Source organism: Alligator mississippiensis, chromosome 3, assembly GCF_030867095.1.
Source record: "Alligator mississippiensis isolate rAllMis1 chromosome 3, rAllMis1, whole genome shotgun sequence".
Classification (NCBI taxonomy): domain Eukaryota; kingdom Metazoa; phylum Chordata; order Crocodylia; family Alligatoridae; genus Alligator; species Alligator mississippiensis.
In genome coordinates this window covers 181255056-181277573 of record NC_081826.1, presented here as the reverse complement: position 1 = coordinate 181277573, position 22518 = coordinate 181255056, and the positions used below count along the sequence as shown (strand labels likewise).

The 22518-nt window shown below is 43.5% G+C and overlaps 1 protein-coding gene across 5 annotated transcripts in view; it reads left to right on the top strand.

Moving 5' to 3' along the window:
- CCDC171 (coiled-coil domain containing 171) overlaps positions 1–22518 on the top strand; it is a 356091-nt gene that overhangs the window by 230690 nt on the left and 102883 nt on the right. For all 5 annotated transcript variants that reach the window (XM_059724699.1, XM_059724700.1, XM_059724702.1 and 2 more), the window contains one exon: positions 10153–10207. In XM_059724699.1, the coding sequence (XP_059580682.1) occupies positions 10153–10207 (55 nt within the window). The remainder of the gene's footprint in view (positions 1–10152; positions 10208–22518) is intronic.

The window sequence follows — 22518 nt, the reverse complement described above, 5'->3', positions numbered from 1 at the left end:
TAATCCCATAAAATAAAAAATTTGTGTCCTGAAATAGCACCAACATTTTTGTTTGCCCGTTATTTTACAAATTTGCTAACGTATCTTTTGCAGCATCTGAAATCTAATGCATGTTTATTTAAGAAATGAGATGGCTTATTTCCATTGTTTCCATATCATTTTTGCACAGGTATGCAATTTACATTTAAGCATTTAAAATAGGCCGGATATGAAGGTCAATGGGAACCATTTTTTTACTTCAATGGCCTTTAATTACAGCCATAAGTCTATACAGAGATTTCTCTTTTTATGTAATGATGTTGGAAAAATTTGGGGACGACTTTTGAGAGATCCATGGTCTAAAGTAGTTTCCCTGAATTTAGTTGGACTTGACTACTCCCCGGCAAAAACCTAAAATATTCACAGTGCATTACTCTATTTCTTCACCTACAACATGCCCCAGAATATAATTTGCAGCTTGTTTTTGAAAGATAGAACAAAGGAAAAACAAGATTTTTCTAGAGTTATGGCTGTATAGAGCAGGGATGGAACCTTATTTTCAGCTGATTCACACAGCCTCCCTTTCCTGCTGAAACTGTACCTGCTTCTGAAAACTGGTATCCAGGGTGGATTTATGATTTTGAACAGAGCTAAAGTCATCAGGGCTGTGAAACTGGAGGAGAGAGACCAGGAACAACTAGCAGACAGTAAAATAACCCCAAGGAAGATTAGCTTGATTAGCAGAATATGAAGACCATTGAAAAGGAGAGAGGATCATTTATACCTGTAGAGTGAAGAACAATGAGCCATTCAACTGACTGAATTGTAATGTCTCAGCCGCTGCACCATGGATCAGGAATCAAAGCAGGGTTTTTCTCTTCTGAGCAGAAAATCAACTTTCCTGCCTCATATATGCACCCAATTTTTGGGTAAATGGTGCATATTTTATATGAGAAAATATAACATTTCTTGTTATACTTAGTCTAAATATTTTTGGTTCATAATTAGTAACTCGTTAGGTTTTATTTTTAGGTATGCTTATAGTTACGTGCTTATAGTACATTTGACTAGTGAAAAACAAAACCATAAACAAATTCATAAGTGCATAGTATGAATAAGATAAAGTGTTATTTTGCAAGATTTTTCTTGTGGGATGTGCAGCAAGATAAGTGAACGAAAACAATTTTGGGGGGATTTATTTGTTTTTTATGCTTTATTTATATTTAAGTAAAAGATTTATATTTTCTTAGATGCAGACTGTTTTGAAAACTAAATTATTCCTTCCTATGACAGGAAAGAACTAAACCAAGAAAAAATATTACCATATTAATTTACCTATTTATCATAATTGATTATTTTTTATTTTTATGAAATAAACCAGTGCAGTATATGAAAAGTATTTTAGCTTGCTTATAAAAATAGTATTTTCCAAACCTTTTCCCCAGACTGAAATATTTTTGCTGCCCCTCTCTTGTTGCAGATATAGAGGCAGTGGGTGTATCTACATGTGAAATTAGGGCGATGCGATAAACTCTGAAGCAGTTTGCACTGGAGTCAACTGTTCCTGGGTGCAATGTCTACATGTGCACCTGGAACAACATCCATTTGAGCCAGGACGGAGCAAGCCACTGGCTGGCTGTGCTGACCGGACGCAACGTACGTCCCTGGTCACTGTCTATATGTGTATTTTGGCGTAGTAACTGACTGCCATCAGATAGTACTGTCTCCGAACAGTTCTATCCAGGGCTGTGTGAATTAGTATACTGTGCCCCAATAGCAGCACACATGTGTAGACTGTCACTTTACTGCAGAGCTAATTAGTCAACTTGGCAGTAAAGCACACATGTAGATGCACCCAGTGTAGATTTAGTCCACTTTCTTGAAATCCTTTTTTCAGCTCTTCTCCAATCTCAAGTTAGAGAAGACATCAGGTGCAAACAGATTTGCCACCGTAGAAATGTTTATGGCAGCACAAGTAATCGGGCACCCTAGCCCCTTCAAATGTCATGTTTCAAATACCCCAAAATGTTGCTGTGACCAAAGGTAGTCACCACTTGTAACGCCTTATAGGAGTAGACTTCTTATTGCATGATGTAAAAATTCCCCTGCAGGGTGTGCTTGCACAGACATACCCTGGGAATCCCTCTGCAGTAGATTTCTGCAGTGCATGTATCAGGCAGCTATGCCCTGACTTAGGATGGGTGTCTGCAAATAAAGGAACTCTGCAAGAGTATCTCACTGCTGCACCCCAACTCTGGAGGGGTTCCTCCACTTACAGATGCATACCTGAGTCAGGCATGCAATACTCAGGGCTGTTGTCTTGCAGGATCAGGCCCTTGAAGCCCTGGGAGCAGCAGGGGCTCAACCGTGCAAGACAGCAGCCCTGGCCAAGGTCTGTAAACACTAATGAAGTGAATCAACTGTGTCAGGACACATCCCAGCATAGCTGTTCCTCCTCCAAAGAAAACGTATGTTTAAACCCATCAAGGAAGAGAAGGAGACCTTGCATCTCCTAGAGTTAAGGACAGTACAACTGATCTCTAAATGAAAGGTGCCCAGTGGCCTGGTCTGTTGTTTTCATACTAGGAATAAAATCAGAAAGAAGTCCAGATGATTCCACACCTCAAGTAACTAAACAGTTGCAGGATCAACCACCATGGGCATTTATACGCATGCTGTGGGAGTGCAGGGGGGAACACTTTTTAATTAGAGTGGTTCCAAGAGCCACTCTAATTAAAATGTGACTGCGTCTCCTTTATCAGTGTCCCCGCACTTAAGTAGCAGCAGGGGTACTTTTAACTAAAGCTCATTTTATAAGCTTTATTTAAAGCGCCTCCAGCGCCATCTTTAAGTGTGGGGTCACTGATACGTGAGATGCTGGAATCTGCTGGAGCGCAGTACTTGCCATGTTTCAGCAAATTCAATTAATCAAATCTGGTCCAATGTGCTGTAATTACAGTGCATTTTAGCAGCCTTGCTGCTCATGTATAGGCATCCCAAGGGACCTTTGATGGCAGCAGACCTGGCAGAAACTTATCTGTGCATGCTTAACAAGCCCTCCTCTAGTTTCTACTAGATGACATTTAAGGGAGCATCTTCCTCAACTTCACAAGAACTGAGCCAGAACCTGCTTGCTGTGCTTGAGACATACCTGTTGATGCTGACCTTAAGCAAGAACTTGTAATGCCTATCAGAGAATAGAGTCCATCTAAGGGTCAGAATAGAGACAAAGAACTCTAGGGTCTTCTAAAACAAGGAATGATTCAACAAAATCCAGCAGAGAGAGTTGCAGTGTTTGAGAAAGGTATCACTGATCTATCTTTGTCTGTAGCTCTAAGGTCTCATACATAGAGCTTGTTCAATGGACAAATTAGACCTTGCATGAGAAATCTTTGGGGGGTTTCTCTTAAGAGTCTGAAATTAATTCACTAAGCAGTAGAAACAAAGCAAATATATCATCCAAAGTGGTCTGGTTCTTCTGCTCATGGTAACACACACATTGTATAGTGCAGGGGTTTTAAAACTTGTTTAGTCTAAGTATCCCCTGCAGCTGGATGCTGCGGAGGGAGGGGAGGAGAGTGCACGGCCAGACACTGAGCAGGGAGGCGGGGATGGCACGCAGGTAGGCGGGGATGGAGCACCATTAGACCCAGAGACCTGTAGTCATTTTTGATATGCTCAGGATCTCCCCTGACAGTATCATAGGTGCCCACATGGATGAGCAGCATGAGGTGGTAGCCAGGGCTGGATGAGTCTCAGTAGTCCCTCCATGACATCTTGGATCTGGGCTCCAGGCAAGCAGCAGACCTCCCGAGACAACAGGTCAGGTTGGCAGATCACTCCCTTTGTCCCCCACAGAAGGGAGTCTCCAACCACTATCACCCATCGCTTCTTGGTGGCAGTCATCTCAATCCTTTACACCTTGGTGAGGCCTGGCCTGTCTTCGTCCACCAATGGAACATGCTCCTCCCTCTCTGCTGCTAGGGCTGTATATCTGTTCTCCAGATGAACCACTGCAGATGGAGATGAAGATCTCTGCTTGCTGCCAGAAGTCACAAGTCTCCAGCTTCCACCCTCTTGGGTGTCCACGTCCTCTTTTCTCTTGCACTGTCTCTGGCATTTCTTCCTCCACAGTCCCGGAGGTCTCCTCCAGCAGCAAATTGATGAACTCGTCATGGTGGAGGATATTTTCGAGCCTTGCCACCTCCTCCTGGAGCTGTCTTACCTGTTCCCCAAGAGACACCACCAGGAGGCACAATAGGTGTGTGCGTGCGCGTGTATGCACACATGCACACACACACAGATGCAGTGAGTTAGAGGAACTATTCCTTTTTCATTTGCATCTTCTATTGAAGAAACTCATCTTTGCATTTTGAAGCAGTGCAGACATTCATCTGGAGTCAGCCTAATCTTCCCAGTCAAACTTCTAGGTTAGGCTGCTCCAGGCTATTTACATACAGAAAGCCTACACAGCCCATGTGTATTCCATGTAATTTTCATGTCGATTAGCCTAATGGACTCTCGATAACCTATAGAGGAAACATATACATTATTTTAGGGTTTACATTTGATTTTTTTTTTGGTCCAATGCATGTATCAACTCATTTTGTATTCCTGAATCAGTTCATGCTCCTTTCTCACGTTAGCCTGAAAGTCCTGGAATGCCAGTTTGTGACTGTATTTTAATGATCTATTTGTTATATGAAGGAATTAAATGATCACTTCCTATGTGCTTCCAATCCAAAAAGTTGGCTTCTTTGACAATTTTGGACCTGGGTTCAAGGGAGGATCTTTTCACTATATCAGAGGTTGTCAACCGGGAGAGTATGTGTACCCCGGGGATGCTTGGACCGGTCCTAGGGGGTACATGTGGGTGGGCAGGGAAGGAGTGCCATCACCTCCCAGGAGGTGGGCCGGGGCAGGGCGAGGGCAGTGGCGCCCCTTTGCAGGGCAGGGAAGCTCGCACACAGTGGCCACCACCTCCACACACCGGCCTGGTGAGCTTCCCCACCCCGCAGAAGGGTGCTGCTGCCCTCACCCCAGCCCAGTGAGCTTCCCCGCCCCACCCTGGCCCTGCTCCTGGGAGGCAGGAGTGAGGGCTCAGGTTGTGTTCTCATTGATCCTTTTGGTCAAGGAAAAGGGCCCAGGCAGGAGCAGATGCATTGTGCATATCAACACTTGGCTGTATGGGTGGTGTTGCCAGGAGGGCTTTGGCTGCTTAGACCATGGGATTTTCTTCCAAGAAGAAGGATTGCTGGGAAGAGATGGGATCCAGCTGATGAAGAGACGGAAGAGCATCTTTGCAGACAGGCTTGCTACCCTACTGAGGAGGGCTTTATATTAGGTTTGCTAGAGGATGGAGACCAAAGCCCTAAGGCAGAGGTGGCCCACTGGTGGCTCCGGGGCCACATGCAGCTCTTCAGAAGCTAATATGTGTTTCCTTGACTCTTTTGACAAGCACAAGGTGACCAGCTTCCATAGCTGTTATGTCACATCATTGCATATTACTGTGGCTCTTTGGCAATGTACATTGCTACATTCTGGCTTGTTCTCAGGCTGAGATTGGCCACCCCTGCCCTAAGGTATGTGGGGAAGTGGGAGACCTGGAAGAAGAGCAAGCAGGAAGGGGCAACAGGGGAGATGCTCTCATACTTCCTGAGAAATCAACTAGTTACCTCAGGTGCTTGTAAACAAATGCATGAAGCCTGAGAAACAAGCAGGAAGAATTGGAAGTCCTCGCACAGTCACTTAACTATGATGTGTTTGGAATAACAGAGACCTGGTGGGATGGCTCGCGTGACTGGAGCATTGTCATAGACAGGTGTAAACTGTTCAGGGAGGACAGGCAGGGGAGAAGAGGAGGAGGAGTTGCGCTTTCTTTAAAAAAGCTACATGATTGTTCAGAGCCCCAGCAAAAAATTGGAGATAGGCCTGCTGAAAGTCTCTTAGTTAAGGTTAGAGGGGAGAGCAACAAGGGTGATGTCATGGTGGGGGTCTGCTATAGACCACCAAACCAGGAGGAAGTGGTGGATAAAGGTTCCTTCAAACAGCTAGCGGAAGTTTCCCGATCACAAACCCTGGTTCTCAAGGGGGACTTCAGTCACCCTGACATCTGCTGGGAGGGCAATATGGCAGTGTTCAGGCAATCCAGGAAGTTTCTGGAATTCTAGAGAATGTTGGGGACAACTTCCTGATGCAAGTGCTGGAGCATCCAACTAGGGGCCATGCTCTTCTTGACCTGCTGCTCACAAACAGGGAGGAATTGGTGGGGAATGTAGTAGTGGATGGCAATGTGGGCAGCTTAACCATGAGATGATTTGAGTTCAGAATCCTGAGGAAAGGAAGGATGGAGAGCAGCAGAGTAAGCACTCTGGCCTTCAGAAAAGCAGACTTCAACTCATTCAGGGAACTCATGGGCAGGATCCCCTGTGAAGCCAGGCTGAGGGGGAGAGGAATCCAAGACAGCTAGCTGTACTTTAAGGAAGTCTTACTGAGAGTGCAGGACCAAACCATTCTGATACACAGGAAGACTAAGAAGTATGACAGAAGACCAGCTTGGTTTTAACAGGGAATTCTTCAGTAAACTATGTGAGAGCATTGCTCAGGTGTGCAGGGATGAAGTCAGGAAGGCCAAAGCACAATTGGAGTTGCAGCTAGCAAGGGATGTGAAGGGTAACAGGAAGGGTTTTTACAAGTATGTCGGTAGCAAGAGGAGAATCAGGGAAAGTGTGGGTCCATTACTGAATGGGGAGGCAACCTGGTGAGAGAGGATGAGGAAAAGGCTGAAGTACTCAATGCCTTTTTTGACTCAGTCTTCAGAGGCAAGGTCAGCTCCCACACTGCAGTCCTGGCGATCAGGAGAGGTCCTGGATCATTGGAAAAGGAAAAACATAGTGCCCATATTTAAGAAAGGGGAAAAGGAGGATCCAGGGAACTACGTATCAGTCAGCTTCACCTCAATCCCTTGAAAAATCATGGAGCAGATCCTCAAGGAATCCATCTTGAACCACTTGGAAAAGGTGATTAGAAATAGTCAGTGTGGATTCACCAAGGGCAAATCATGCCAAACCCACCTGATTGCCTTCTATGATATGTGTGGATGTGGGGAGACCAGTGGATGTGGTATACCTTGATTTTAGCAAGGCTTTTGATACGGTCTCCCATTACATTCTTGCAGGCAAACTAAGGAAGTACAGGCTGGATGAATGGACTGTAAGGTGGCTAGACAACTGGCTGGAGCGTCAGGCTTAGAGGGTAATAATCAATGGCTCGATGTCTAGTTGGCAGCTGGTATCTAGTGGAGTGCCCCAGGAGTCGCTCCTGGTGCCGGTTTTGTTCAGTGTCTTCATCTGTGACCTGGAAGATGGGATGGAGTGCACCCTCAGCAAGTTTGCAGATGACATCAGGCTGGGAGGAGTAGTAGATATGCTAGAGGGTAGGGCTAGGTTTCAAAGTGGCCTAGACAAATAGGAAGATTGGGCCAAAAGAAATCTCATGAGGTTCAACAAGGACAAGTGCAAAATCCTGCACTTAGGATGGAACAATCCCATGCACCAGTACAGACTGGGGTTGACTGGCTGGGCAGCAGCTCTGGAGAAAAGGAACAGGGGGTTACAGTGAACAATATGCTAAATATGAGCCAGCAGTGCGCCCTTGTTGCCAAGAAGGCCAACGGTATACTGGGCTGCATTGATAGGTATGTTGCCAGTCAGTCCAGGGCAGTGATTATTCCCCTCTATTCAGCACTATTGAGGCCACATCTGGAGTACTGTGTCCAGTTTTGGGCCCCCCACTCCAGAAAGGATATGGACAAATTAGAGAAGGTCCAGCAGAGGGCAGCAAAAATGGTGAGGGGGCTGGAGGACATGACTTATGAGGAGAAGCTGAGGGGACTGGGATTATTTAGTGTAGGTAAGAGAAGACTGAGAGGGGATTTAATAGCAGCCTTCAACTACCTGAAGTGGGGTTCAAAAGATGATGGAGCTAGACTGTTCTCAGTGGTGGCAGATTACAGAACAAGAAGCAATGGTCTCGAGTTGCAGCAAGGGAAGTTTTAGTTTAGATATTAGGAAGAATTTTCTCACTAGGAGGGTAGTAAAACACTGGAACAGGTTACCCAGAGGTGGTGGACTCTCTGTCCTTGCAGGTTTTTAAATACCCAGCTGGACAAAGCTTTGACTGGGAGGATCTAGTTGGGATGGTCCTGCTTGGAGCAGGAGGTTGGACTAGGTTGTGGGTCACCAACCTTTTTATGCTGAAGACTAGCAAACTGTGGACCAGCAAACTGTGGACCAGCAGTGACCACAGGAGGTTGAGCAGCCAAATCCCTTCTTAAAACTCACTTGGGTGACGGTTATACTGGTCACTGCTGGTCCACAGTTTGCTGGTCCACAGTTTGCCAGTCTTCAGCATAAAAAGGTTGGTGACCCCCGACCTAGTCCAACCTCCTGCTCAACCTCCTGTGGTCACTCAGCCAACCCTTTTTTATACTGAGGGTTGGCTGTTGGCCCACAGTATGCCAGTCGCTTCTGGACTTCCGGTCTGGCAGCCAAGCCTCCTGTGGACCAGCAGCCAACCCTTCACAGCCCGGTACCAGGCTGTGGCCTGTGGGTTGGGAACCCCTGGACTAGATAACCTCCTGAGTTTCTTTCCAACCCTAATTTTCTATGATTCTGTGATTAACAAAGTAATGTATTCAAATAAAAATGGGGTTTCATTTCATAGTTGGTAGGGCTGGAAGGGACCTGAGCAGATCATCAAGTCCAACCCCCTGCCATGGAGGAAATGGTCATTCTTGTTACTCCAAACTGAAGAATATCATGGTACCAACTTAGTACAGTAGTTGGCAGAGGTCCCCAGTTTGTCTTCTCAGTGGATAGGATCTTCTGTCCTAGGTATAATATATTTATCCCTGTCTAGTATATCTGAGCCTGACAGGTTCATGCAAATTGAATTCTACGAACCCAACATACGTTTCTTGAATGCAGTTGAAAAATTCCTGGTCTTGCTCAGATCTTTCCATCTTCTCAGTACATGAAAGTGAAAGGACACAATTTTCCTAAAGGTGTTAATACAATAAAAGGATAACTTTAGGAAACTATGCATGACTTCTCTGAATATCTTACAGGATAGCATACACTTTTTCAGAGATTTCCCACCATCGTTTTTCAAGTTTCACTGATAAATCCTGGGAGGGATGGACAGTAAGTAAATCTATCCACATTTCCAGGGTATCCACCTGACAAGATCCTATCAGCTGAGCTATTCAAGCCAATCTTCCCCGGTGAAGTTATATCCAACAGTACTAAAAGATACCCATACTTTGGGCACCCATTGGTTCTCTACACAAATGTGAAAGCTACTTCAACATGCTGGAATTCCAACACAGTGGAGCAGACTTGATTAATTGAGTCTGCTGGAGCCTGGTAATAGCTGTGTTCCAGCAGCCTCCTGCGTCTTGTGTATCAGCATCCCTGCACTTAAAAATGGTGGTGGGGGCACTTGAACTAAAGCTTGTTGAACAGGTTTTAGTTCAAGCATCCCCACCACCATTTTTAAGTGCAGCGACACTGATGGAGGAGTTGTGGTGGCACTTTAATTAGAATGGCTCTCAGAGCCCCACCCCTCCCCTAAAGCCCTGCCCCTTCCCCCCATCCCTGGAACATGTGTAAAAGTTCCCAATAGCATCTCATTCTCTGTATTCCCTTATCAAAAACACCTGGTGCTTGATTGCAATCATGTTGAGAGAAGAATTCAATACCAGAAGGTGCCAATTCAACATAACCTTTGGTGTTGTCTGCCAGACAGATTATTGGCCACTGTAAAGAAAAATCTGCAAAACAGCCACCTGGTTATCTAGTGACACTGCTAAAATACACTGCAAGCTTGACTTTCTCTGATTCACACAAAAGCATCCTTCTTCTAGAAAGATGCTACAAATGGTGGTCTGTATATTATACAAGTTTGTGCAACTATGAACACTTCAGTACTGAATACCAAAAAGGGGAAGCACATGAGAATATGACTGAGAATGAATAGGCTGTTACAAATAAGTTTTTTTCTAAAAAAAGAACTGAATCATTGATATGATACTGTGATGTTGTTGGTATAAAAGTAACTTCTGCATTAGTAAAGTCTCCATTTTTATTAACATTTCATTTCTCCTTTCAACAGAGATAAAGAATTAATTGCTAGTTACATGAAATCAGTGGAAGCCAACCTTCAAAAGGTAATTTAACTCTTTCCTCCTAGAGTATCTTTGCATCTTAGGTTAGATTGAACACATTTAGAATTGCTTATTTTTTAAGAGGCTAGTGGTGGGAGTTATTAAAATTATACAAAGGTTTATATATATAAATAGAATATCAGTAAGTTCTCAGTTTTGACTCTGTTCACCTCCAGAAAGCATTCAAATCAGTAAAAAATAAATATAAGGATACTGTGGAAGACAAATATTCTATTTTTTCTATGCAAATCATTGCAAATTCTTTCCCCAGATTACTGTTTATGCTTGCTAAATTAAGATATTATTGATTGTTCAATCTGTTTATAATTGCTCCTAAATTATGTAGTATGTATGGAGTGATACAGAGTTCAAGAAGGGCATGTACCTCATAGTCATAAAGTGTGTTTGCTTCAGACACTCTTTAATCCTTAAGACCTAAATAAAATGGGCTTGGAGCAGGGGGATAGAAAACTTTGGCCCATAATCAAAGAATCATTAAAAAAAATTAAATAGTAATCTGATGTTGACCCTTTTTGATTTGTGGTATTTTGTTTCATTGTACTGTTATTTTGTAAACCAGCAAAACTGAATACATTTGGTATATTTGTATTTTTTAAAAATCCAACTTGGGTAACCTTCTTTTATGAATGTTTTCCCTACCTTGCCTACCTCAAGCAGTGAAAAAAATAAGTGTGTGTCTGTTATCATGGGATGATCATTTCCATTGTCATAAAATAAAACATCTCCATACTGCTATGTGTGAACGTTTTTTAATATACCATATATTCTCACATACAGAATACACTTTTCCCCCAAAAAACAGCTGCTGGAAATTTCAGTGTGCGTTATATGCTAGAAATATGGTAAGAACAGTTTGTGCTGGTTAAGGGCAAAAGTGAAAGTAAAATCTATATGGGGAGCTGAATAGTGAGCAGGCTTTGCTCCCTACCTGCTGCAACTCCGTTACTACAAGGGAAGTTCTTTTTTCTTCTTCCTTCACTCTGTCTTTCCAAGGTATGTATGAAAATGTGGTAGACTTAAGAACAAAACTGCTTATACTTATTTTTTTCCAAATCCCTTCTTAAAACTCACTTGGGTGACGGTTATACTGCTGTTAGTGTGTACCTGCTTCCTCAAACTGACCAGCATTGTGTTTTCATTTTCTTGTACTCCCTCATTTTATATCTAGATTTTGTTTCTTGCCTGATACTTAAATGGTAAGCTTTTTGGAGAAGGACCATTTTTTTGTCCTGTATTTATATAGTGTCTTGCACAGTGAGCTTCTAATCCTGGATACCATTAATAGAAACCAATCAGCATTTTAAATACTCCATTTCCCTGCAAAAGATTGCCTTTGCATATCCCTATTACAGAAGTGTTATGCCTCTATACTCCAAATACCAGAATCTAGGAGCATCTACCACATGAGTACTCTCTTATAGACCTAAATGTTTGGTGCAGGTTTATATAAACCTACACCAAACCAGGTAGTTTCCTGCCTATCACTATAGAGAGTAGATCAGGGAACTTGCTTTTTGAGAGTTTGAGGTTAGTAGTGTTTTTTCTTATTTCTTGGAATACAACTTATTGTATACGGTTACCTGGAAGATCATTCTTGTTTGCATCACATGGGAGAGAGCCCAAGATTTCTACCGATGTTCCAGCTTGCTAATGAATATGTAGCAAATTCCAAATGTGTCCTTTTGGGCCACCAGTCTGACAACATGAAAAGACTGTATCCATTGTGATGAAGACTAAAACTGTAGAATGTGCATCATCACTACAATATCTATACATCTCTTTACAGCATATATATAATGTATGGCAATATTTACTCCCATTTTAGAGCTGAAGATATGATATAGACATAAAATGAAAATCAAGATACAATGACAAAAAGTAGTCTTTTCATTTCTGCTAGTAGAGGTGTTTCTTTTAGATTACTCTGTTCCAAATAGAAGAAAATACTGAAATATAGGGATCCCCCAAGAAAGGCTTAAGTAGGCTTTCCCTTTACTGCTTTACAGAGCCTAAAAAAACCCAGTCTGTTGGTGGGGGAGTTGCTTCCACTAAGCCCTGTGGATGGGAGGTAATACTTTTGTATTCCTCCTATTTTGACACACTGTAAATAAGCCTGAAGATATTGGTGACAAGGTCATTTTCTTGGGCAACTTCATTTGCCAGGTTGGACATGACCACAAAATCTAGAGTGGAACTATTGGCAAGAATGGCACGGGGAAGGCCAATGCCAATGATATCATGCTCCTGACCAACTGCACCCAACACAGCCTGATCATGCTGAACACTGTCTTCTGCCAGAAAGACCAGCTCAAGACCACGTGGAGGCATCTGAGGTCGGAGCACTGGCACCTCTTGGACTACATCATTGTCCAAGGTAGAGACCTGAGGAACATGCTCATCATGAGGGCCATGAAGGGATCTGAAGACTGCTGGACGGACCACTGACTAGTGCACTTGGCGATGAACATCTGCTTGGCACCAAGACACCAGAAGACCCAGAAAGCCGCTCGGAGATGGCTGAACGTCACAGCTCTGAAGGACACTGGGCAGCAGGAGGAGTTCCAGGTCCAGTTGTGTAGTGCACTGGAGCAAGTCCGTACCGCTGATGACATCTCCATCCAGGCCCTGACACCTTACACCCTGGCCCTGACAGCTTACACCCCAGGGTACTCAAGGAGCTGGCTAGCATCATAGCTCAGCCCCTGGCACGGATCTTTGAGAACTCCTGGTGCTCTGATGAAGTGCCCGATGATTGGAAGAAGGCCAATGTCATGCCTATTTTCAAAAAAGGGAGGAAAGTAGATCTGGCAAACTACAGGCCCATCAGTCTGACCTCTATGCTGGACCTCTATGCTGGTCTTAGTAAAGATTATCAAAGAGGCCATTCTCAACAGACTGGCTGATGGCAGCATCCTGAGGGTTAGTCAGCATGGGTTTGTTGTGGGTGGGTCTTACTTGACCAATCTTATCTCCTTTTACAACCAGGAGACCTAGCACCTGGACAAGGGAGAGGAGATTAATGTCATATATCTTGACTTTAAAAAAGTCTTCGATCTGGTATCCCATGATCACCTCTTGGCAAAACTGGCCAACTGCAGTCTTGACTTCACCATGATCTGCTGGCTAGGGAATTGGCTCCGTGGTCGGACTCAGAGGGTGGTGGTTGATGGAAGTCAATCGTTGTGGTGCCCTGTGACCAGTGGGGTCCCTCAAGGCTCTGTCCTTGGGCCAACACTATTCAACAGCTTCATTAATGACATGGACATTGGTGTCAGAAGCGGACTGGCCAAGTTCGCTGATGGCACCAAATTCTGGGGTAGAGCATCCACACCTGAGGACAGGAGGACAATCCAGGATGACCGCAACAGGCTCAGGAAATGGGCAGATGAGAACCTGATGGTGTTTAACACCAAAAAATGCAAGGTTCTCCACTTTGGGAAGAAAAACCCACAGCATGCTTATAGGCTCAGCAGTGCTATGCTGGCTAGCACTACAGATGAAAGGGACTTGGGGGTCATGATTGACCACAAGATGAACATGAGCCTTCAGTGTGATGCTGTGGCTAGTAAAGTGAACAAAACACTGGCTTTCATCCATAGATGCTTCTCAAGCAAATCCCAGGACATTGTTCTCCTGTTGTACTCGGCCTTGGTGAGTCTGCAGCCGGAATACTATGTCCAGTTTTGGGCTCCGCAATTCAAAAAGGATGTGGAGAAGCTTGAGAGAGTCCAGAGGAGAGCCATGCACATGATCAGAGGTCAGGAAAACAGATCTTATGATGAGAGGCTGAGAGCTATGGGACTCTTCAGCCTGAAAAAGCGCAGGCTTAGGGGTGATCTGGTGGCTGCCTATAAGTTTATTGGGGTACTCACCAGAATGTGGGGGAACGTCTGTTCACCAGAGCGCCCCAGGAGATAACAAGGTCAAATGGTCACGAACTCCTTCAGGACCGTTTCAGGATGGACTTAAGGAAGAACTTCTTTACAGTTCGAGCCCCCAAGGTCTGGAATAGACTGCTGCTGGAGGTGGTTCAAGCACCTACTTTGAACACCTTCAAGAGAAATTTGGATGTTCATCTTGCTGGGATCCTATGACCCCTGCTGACCTCCTGCCCCTGGGGCAGGGGGTTGGACTCGATGATCTTCCGAGGTCCCTTCCAGCCCTAATGTCTATAAAATCTATGAAATCAGGCAGACTGAGAGCAACTCAAGTCTGTTGTCCAAGATGCTTGCACCCAGACTGTTGGGTTTGCATCACAATGAAATCGGGACTGGTTCAACACCAATGATGCTCAGAACCACGATCTGCTCAAGTGGAAGCATGCAGCTTTCATCGCCTGGCAAAGCCATCCATGAACTCGATGACACATGGCAGTGTACCACCAGCTGAAGGCTGAGGTCTAGTGATGCATCCGTGACATGAAGAACAACTGGTGGGTAGAGAAGGCGTGCGTGATCCAGGAAATGTGTAACTTCTTCCAGGCTACCAAGACAACCTATGGAACCCGCTCCATTGGACAAAACCTCCTCCAATCACAGGATGGCTCCTGGCTCCTCAAGGATGATGACACCATCAGTCTGCATTGGAAGGAGCTTTGGAGGGAGTCCACTGTATCAGAGGAGACCTTCCAAGCTGTCATGCAATGCCCTGTGGTGGATTTCCTTGGCGATTCACCAACCATCGGAGAGCTGAAGTGAGCCATCCAACAAATGAAAACCAACAAAGCCTGCAGGCCAGATGGTATACCCACAGCTGTCTACCATGCTGGTGGCTTCTGGCTCACATCATGACTCCACCAGCTTGTTCTCTGCCTCTGGGACAAAGACAACATCCCCAATGATCTCAAGAACCTGACCATCATGACCATCTACAAGAAAAGGGAATCTGACTGTGGGAACTACAGGGGGATTTCCCTCCTGTCTATTGTGAGTATGATCCTGGCCTGCATCCTCCTGAACCACCTTTGTCTTGTCTCTGAGGAAATCCTTCTGGAAACCCAGTGCGGCTTCTGACTATCCCAGGGCACTGTGGACATGGTTTTTGTTGCCAGGCAGATGCAAGAAAAATGTCAGAAGCAAAATCAAGAACTCTTCCTTGCCTTCATTGACCTGACCAAGGCATTCAGTTCTCTAAATTGTGAAGCTCTGTGGACTATCCTCCAATGCCTCGGCTGCTCACTGAAGTTTGTCACCATGCTGAGACTTGTGCATGATGATATGACCACAGCCATCCTGAGTGAAAGATCTGAAACTGATGCCTTCGGAATCCAGACCAGGGTCAAACAAGGTTGCGTGATCGCCTCCACCCTGTTCACCATCTACCTGACCATCATCATCCACCTCATCTGAGATGATCTACCATCCGGTGTCAGTATCCATTATTGATTGGCTGGCAAGTTTTTTAATCTTGGGTGCTTCTGAACAAAAACGAAACTCACCACCAAGGATATCCATGACCTTCAGTTTGCGGATGATTGCTGCACAGGATATGCATGACCCTATGTTGACCCTAGATCTCTTCAACGCTTCATATAAGAGATTTGGCCTGTCCCTGAACATCGCCAAAATGAAGGTTCTCCACCACCCCTTGCACTATCTACGTAGACAGGGAGGCTCTGGAGCACATGGAGCACTTTCCATATCTCGGCAGCCACCTCTTTCAACGGGCTACCATTGATGAAGTCCACCACTAGGTCAACTGTACCAGTGCCGCTACCTTCAAGCTGCGACACCGTGTCTTCAAAAATAGAAACCTTTGGAAGTCGACAAAGATCCTGGTTTATAAGGCTGTCATGCTGACCACCCTCCTCTGCTACAGTGAAACCTGAACTGTCTACCAACACCATATTAAGACCCTTAAGAGCTTTCACCAGTGGTGCTTGTGTCAAATCCTAGGGATCAAATAGGAGGACCACCAGACCAGGTGAGCATCCACCATGAAGCTGCATCCACCAGCATCGAAGTCTTGCTCTTGAGAAATCAACTCTGATGGATGGGCCACTGCATCCAGATGTCTGAGAACCGCCTCCCTCGCCAGATTCTCTTCTCCTAGCTCTTCATTGGCCAACGTTCAAAGAGCGCCCAAAGGAAATGCTATAAAGTCACGCTGAAGGTCACCCTCAAGCATGGAGCTATCCACACCAGCAGCTGGGAGGAGCAAGCTGGTGACTGTTCGGCGTGGTGCCACCTGGTCCACCAAGGTGTGTGTCACTTTGAAGCCCAATGACTTGATACCAAGGCGGAACAGCAGCAGTGGAGGAAGAGGAGGAGACCAACCTGGAACTGCGAATCCCACTCCCCTGCGCAACAACATGCCCCCATTGCCGAAGAACGTGTGCATCCAGAATTGGGCTCCTCAGTCACCTGAGGACCCATCAAGCCTGGACATCATCCTTGACTTCGAAGGGCCTGCTGATGATTTTGACACCCTGCAAATGAGTCTGAAGGTATTAGTGCACAGATATGCTTAGAGCAAAAATCCTTAGCTCAGCATTCTTCATTGCAACTCAGTCCTCCCTCACATTGGGGGAAAATCAGGTCATATTGAAAGAAATGGGATATTTACTAGTAGAGAAATTTCATAAAGCTTGTCCATCCATTAAAGCAATTTTCTGAGTTATTCTTTGATTTCTTTTACCCCTCTCCAAAAAACAAAATATTTCTATATTTCTGCCCCTGAGCCTACATTCAGTCTGTCCCAGAGCCCACACACACACTCTGCTCCGGAGCCTACACATGCGCACATGCATGCACACACTCTGCCCCGAGCCTGCATACCCTCCCCTCCCCCCATAACAATGCGGTCCCATGCTTCCAGGTCTGATGATGCAGCCAGGAGCCACGTGGTGCTGGAGCAGGGTGGGGGCAGGAAACCAGGGAACTGGTTGGGGGTGAGCGGGCCTGAGCTGCTCAAACCTGCTTAGGGCTCCCTCTGGGTCCTACTGCCCCTGTGTCCTGTCAGTTTTGACAGGCTGCTGGGAGTGAATAAATATTAATTTAGTAAATTTTTTAGGGGTCCTGTGGGCCTGATAGAATGGCCCGCTCCGGTGTAGTTGCTCTGACTTGTGAGAGTCTGCAAAGCTAATGACACCAAGTTGAGAGCACAGAATATCCCAAGTGACTGAAGAAAAAGAACTTCTACCTTCTAGCTCCGTCTTCTGTTCATAAAGCCCTTAAGGCACTGGTTCTCAACCTTTTTTAGACTCAAGGCATCTCTTGGAAATGCTAGCTCTTAGATTTCACTCATTTCTTTACTCCAGTAGTGAAAAATAGTAAAGCAATCCTGATATTCTGAAGAACTCAGAAATACTACAACATGTTTTTTAATGTTTTTTGACGCTTTTTAAAATCTCTGGGTTTATCTTCTGAATTGCATATTAGTGTTTCTGTACATAACAGTGTTAATATTGAGTGGCACCATAACGCTCCAAAACATCTCATGGTTGTGACACCGTAGTTAAAAATGACTGCCTTAAGGTCTTTTCGGAGATGTTCACAGTAATCCTAGATATACTGAGAGTATGGATTTTACCACATCCTTATTTGAAATCCTTTAGTATGGGAACCCCAAAAGCAGTGGTACACACACTATACCATTATAGGTATGTCTCTCCAAATTTTAGTTCCAACAAGAGTGCTGTCCATTGAGCTTTGCCAGTTAATACTAGACTTGCTGGTATTCTACAGAAGAATCAAACCAGAAATCAAATTCTATAAGAGAGACCTCTTTAGAGGCTTCTGCTTGAAAATACTTGCTTGAATCATTTGTTAATCCTATGGTTTATGACATCTAAGTGCTTAGGAAGTTAAGTGACATCTATGATGATGGATTGAAAACTCATCAGTGGAAGATTGCCTAATATCTATTCCACCCTACACCACCAATGTAAGTACATAGGACAAAACCTCACAATCTATAGGGGGAAAAAAAGGCACTAACACTACTGAAAATGTGTCTGACCCAGGCTTCCAGTTCCACTTCTAAATAATCATTCTGTAAAACCATATGTTAATAGTCAACCAACATAGCAACTATGATTTACCTAAAGAACCTGAGTGGGCACAAAATGGGAATAATAGAAAGTTACAAATTCTTCACTGTAAAAGCCATGTACTAAGGGATTCCAAACACCAATACAAACTGTCTGAGAAGGGATTGAGGGCCTCTTACCAGACTTATATGTAAACAGATTACCCACAAAAGAGCTAATTGCAACAGTCAGTATGCCAAAAAAGGTTTCTTCCTATTTCTCCAATAGAGACTCCACCATAGTTGGGACAGCTGTGCTTTTATACAACTGGCCAGAAAGGCCTGTTCTTCATGGTCCTTCCAAAGGCACCTCCTCTAGAGAAGAGAAGTTGGCTTATCAAAAAGTACTAGTCAACTTCAATACCTGAGAAGTTACCAAAGCAAATTATAAAGCAATTGATTGGTAAATATCTGGAGGAATAACTGACTATCACAAACTGCTAGTCTGGATTTAATATCAAATGATGCCAAACTAACTTGATTTGCTTATTTGATAGGATAGTTGTTTTGGTGAATGAGGAGAAAGCAGTGGACTAGAGTAAGGGTTTTTGATACAGTCATATATAATCTCCTCATAATTAAACTGGAAGAATGTGGACTAGGTAGCATTATTTGTAGATGGATACATAATTGGCTGAATAACTGCAAGTAAAGGGTAACTACAAATAGATCAATATCAGAATGGCAGGAGATGGTCTCAAAGGAATCTGTTCTGGATCCAGTGCTATTTTATTTATTTTATTTAACTAATGACTGGGGTACAGGAAAAGGATCTTGTAGATGGTGAACAGCTTTTACAGGCTGGAGCTCAACCAGGCTACAAAGCTGTTTGCAAAAACAGGGAATCCGTGGATTTCTCTGCTAAAAGGAGAAAGCTGTGTTTTCTCTGATAAAAAAGGGAAATCTGTGGTTTTCTCTGTTTTTTCCATGGAAAACAGAAAACCAGGATCCCTGCTGATCACTCTGTGCCATGCTGCACCAACCCCTGGGACAAGTTTCTAAGTCAGATGCCAGAGGAGGGAGGTAGAGTTCAGAGACTCCAGCTGTTTTGCAGCCAGAGCATTTAGGGGAGTTGTGGCGAGGTGGGAACCTGGGGACCAGAAGTTAACCCCTCACAGACCTTACGTGGCCCACTGGCCACCAGTTGGACAACACTAATATAGATAATTTGGAGAGGAACCAAAGGTGAGCAACAAAGTTGATAAAAGGGGTGGGGGTGGGTTAGAATACAAGCTGTATAAGGAAAGGTTGGAAGAACTGGGTATGCTTTGTTTGAAGGAAGGAAGATTAAGGGGGTACATGACTCTTAAGGTCATTTCCAACCCTAGGATTTTGATTGATCATTATTTCACATTGGCCCAAAACTCTTGGGTTTTCAGACCTCCTTTCACTACCACAAATCCCTTATATTACCCCTGCATCAAACAGAAACCTCTGAGTCATGGAAATATTAATTGTTTGCAAACTGACCTATGAAACCATCATATGCAATAACAAGTTTAAAAGTTCCTTCTTTTGATATGAAGAGTCCATAGAAAGCCATACGTTCCAGGTATCCAAAGTTTTTCTTCAGGATGGGATGGGCATGGGCCCTGAGGCCAGAAGCATTGGCTGAGCATGTTGCAGGCAATTGCACTATTCTTTATTCAGGCTTTAAATTGTGAGTAATTGACTGCCTGCAAGCCTGGTAGGATAGTCCATTAATAGTGGAGCCACTAATAAAAGTTGTTGGAACCCACATCTAAATTCCATATAGAATCTTGTGAAAATTAATTCATAATGCTGCATTCCTTCTGAGTCCTAGTTTTTCAGTGTACACTGGGAGATTTTATTTACTAGAGAAATCTTTGATGCACCAAAGAGGACCTTTATCATTCTCCTCCAAGCTGGGGCAGTCTCTTTTCAAATGCTGTATTAGAAGAACAGGCCAAGATTTTTGTGTGAAACCTGTTTCAGACTTGAAAGACACCTGATGTCTGAGAGCTTGTCCAACATCTCTACTTTACAATAGGTCCAATAAAAGATAACACAAAAAAGCCTTGCATCTCAGACATTTCATGGACTATAACAGCTACAACAGGCTGTTCATATAGAAGACTCGTTCTTTTGGCATGTTGATGTTTGCCTTGAGGTGCAGTTGTCTGTCCATTCTCCAACAGGATGGCTAATTATTTTGAGGGTGGAGATATAGGTTATAGTTGAGGTAATTGTCAGTTTTGTATACTGGTTTATTTGTGGATTAATGTGGGCTGGCTCTAGTTGCATCTTTGTTGGATTAGAGCCTTTTTAATTATTTAGTAAGAGTACCCAGAATTTGGAGGAGATTCTTTTATGTTTCATGCATTGAAATTAATTTGACTTGTACAGGATAGCAGCTGTCTTGTGGGATAGCAAAATTAGGCTTTGGTCCATAACAAGGATGATCCTATTGCCTGCAATACTAAAATAAAATAGAAGAATGAGAAAAATTGCTAAGGTACAAATGTTGCCAACTTACACATTCTTAGCTTATGTGGCTATAAAGAAAATTTTGAAAATGCAATATAAAAATACACTAAATGCACAACCCAGGAGGCAACTAAAAAAAAATGTACTTATTTAAAAAAATCTCATGCTTTTCAAGCTAATTTATGACTTCTGAGTCCAATTTTGAATTTTTAGGGTTGAGTGTACTATTTAACATTTCATAGTAATAATGAAACTTCTGATTTTAACAATGACACCAACCAACATGTCTACATGAGCTGCTCAAATATGCATCTGTTCCAAGACTTACTTAATCCATTTCTCAAGGGGAAAAAGCTGTATAAAACATAGAACAGTTTTTGGAAATAAATCTTAATCTGCTTCTATCAGAAAAATTGTTCTAGAATGTTCCTCATTTGTCTTATTTTTTCATAGCTGAAATTAACACTGTGAAAATCCAAAGTGTAGGAAGCAGTATCAGAATTTATTTTTCTTGTGTGTTATTTTTAGCATACCATATTTCCAATTAAAACTAGGTGACCCTTTGGCAAAAAAAAAGTTTAAAAAATTTAACTATAATGTATTTTAATTATATTATGAAAAAAAAATTGAAAAATGCTCAAATACTTCCCACTCAAAATAAGGTTTGAAGTAATTTTAGGATAAATCTGCGCATTATATTTGTTGACAAACCATGTGATGAGTAATTCCCTCTAAATGTCATTATTCAATAGCAAGTTTATGACAAACATTAAGCCTGTGCCTTTTACTAGTTAGCTTTATAAATATTATGAATCTAGTTAGTTACATAATATTATTACCAGTCAGAGAAATAGCTCAGGTCCATATCTGCTGAAATTCTTTTCTTTGCCTTCATATCACCTCTTGATTGTTGAAACTCCCTTCTCTGCAGTCTCCATAAAAATCCCAGCTCTCCAGACTTCCACATGTTCAGAATACTGCCAGGGGAGTTCATCCCAATGAATGAGCCCATAGCCATAAAATGGCATGTGTTCCGCCTGTTCTCTTAACCATTCAATCCCCAGTGAACTTTGTTTGCCAGCAGTGTACTCTGTCCTACTCTTATAGAAGTTAATACTATCTATGCAGGTTCTGAAACTTGCCCCCTGCCTGGGCTTGGGCTTTATTAATCATCTAATACAAGGCAAGCAATTGCTGCATGAGCCCAGGCCGTACGTTCTTTTGCCCATAGAAGCTAGCTCCTATATTCAAGGTGGGTTTACAAGTGGCACCTGTGACATGGAGATAGCAGAAATCATTTAACATCTCCCTGCAAAGTTCCAGCATCTGTGAACAGAAAAACCCAGTTGTCCTGCTTAAACTGGCATTTTAGGAATAGTGGTAGTTCAGAGATCAAAGTAGTCCTCCAATGTAAGTTTCATTCCATCTTTGAGTACTTGGACGAGCATTTTCTCTTATATCATTTCCCTTCCTTACTTACCTACTTTCCTAATTCTCTTTTGCTGCTAATTGGCAGGCCACTTCTCCAGTGTGTACAACTGGCATTCAACCACAGATCCTCCTTTAAGCCAGCCCACATAGCTGCTAACTGCATACTAATCAGTAGTTACACCTTAGAGTCCTTTTGCTGTTGTGACTCCCCATACTGTGGACACCCAACCACCTGCTTAACTTCTTCTTTCAAAAAGTCTCTCTCAAATAGTTGTGCATGAGGCTTAGTCCTTAGAGACTTATTGGGTGATACAAACTAAAATGCAGCTCAGCAGCACTATTTATAAGTGTGAAAATATGCAGTATCACCCTCATCCTCAAACTGG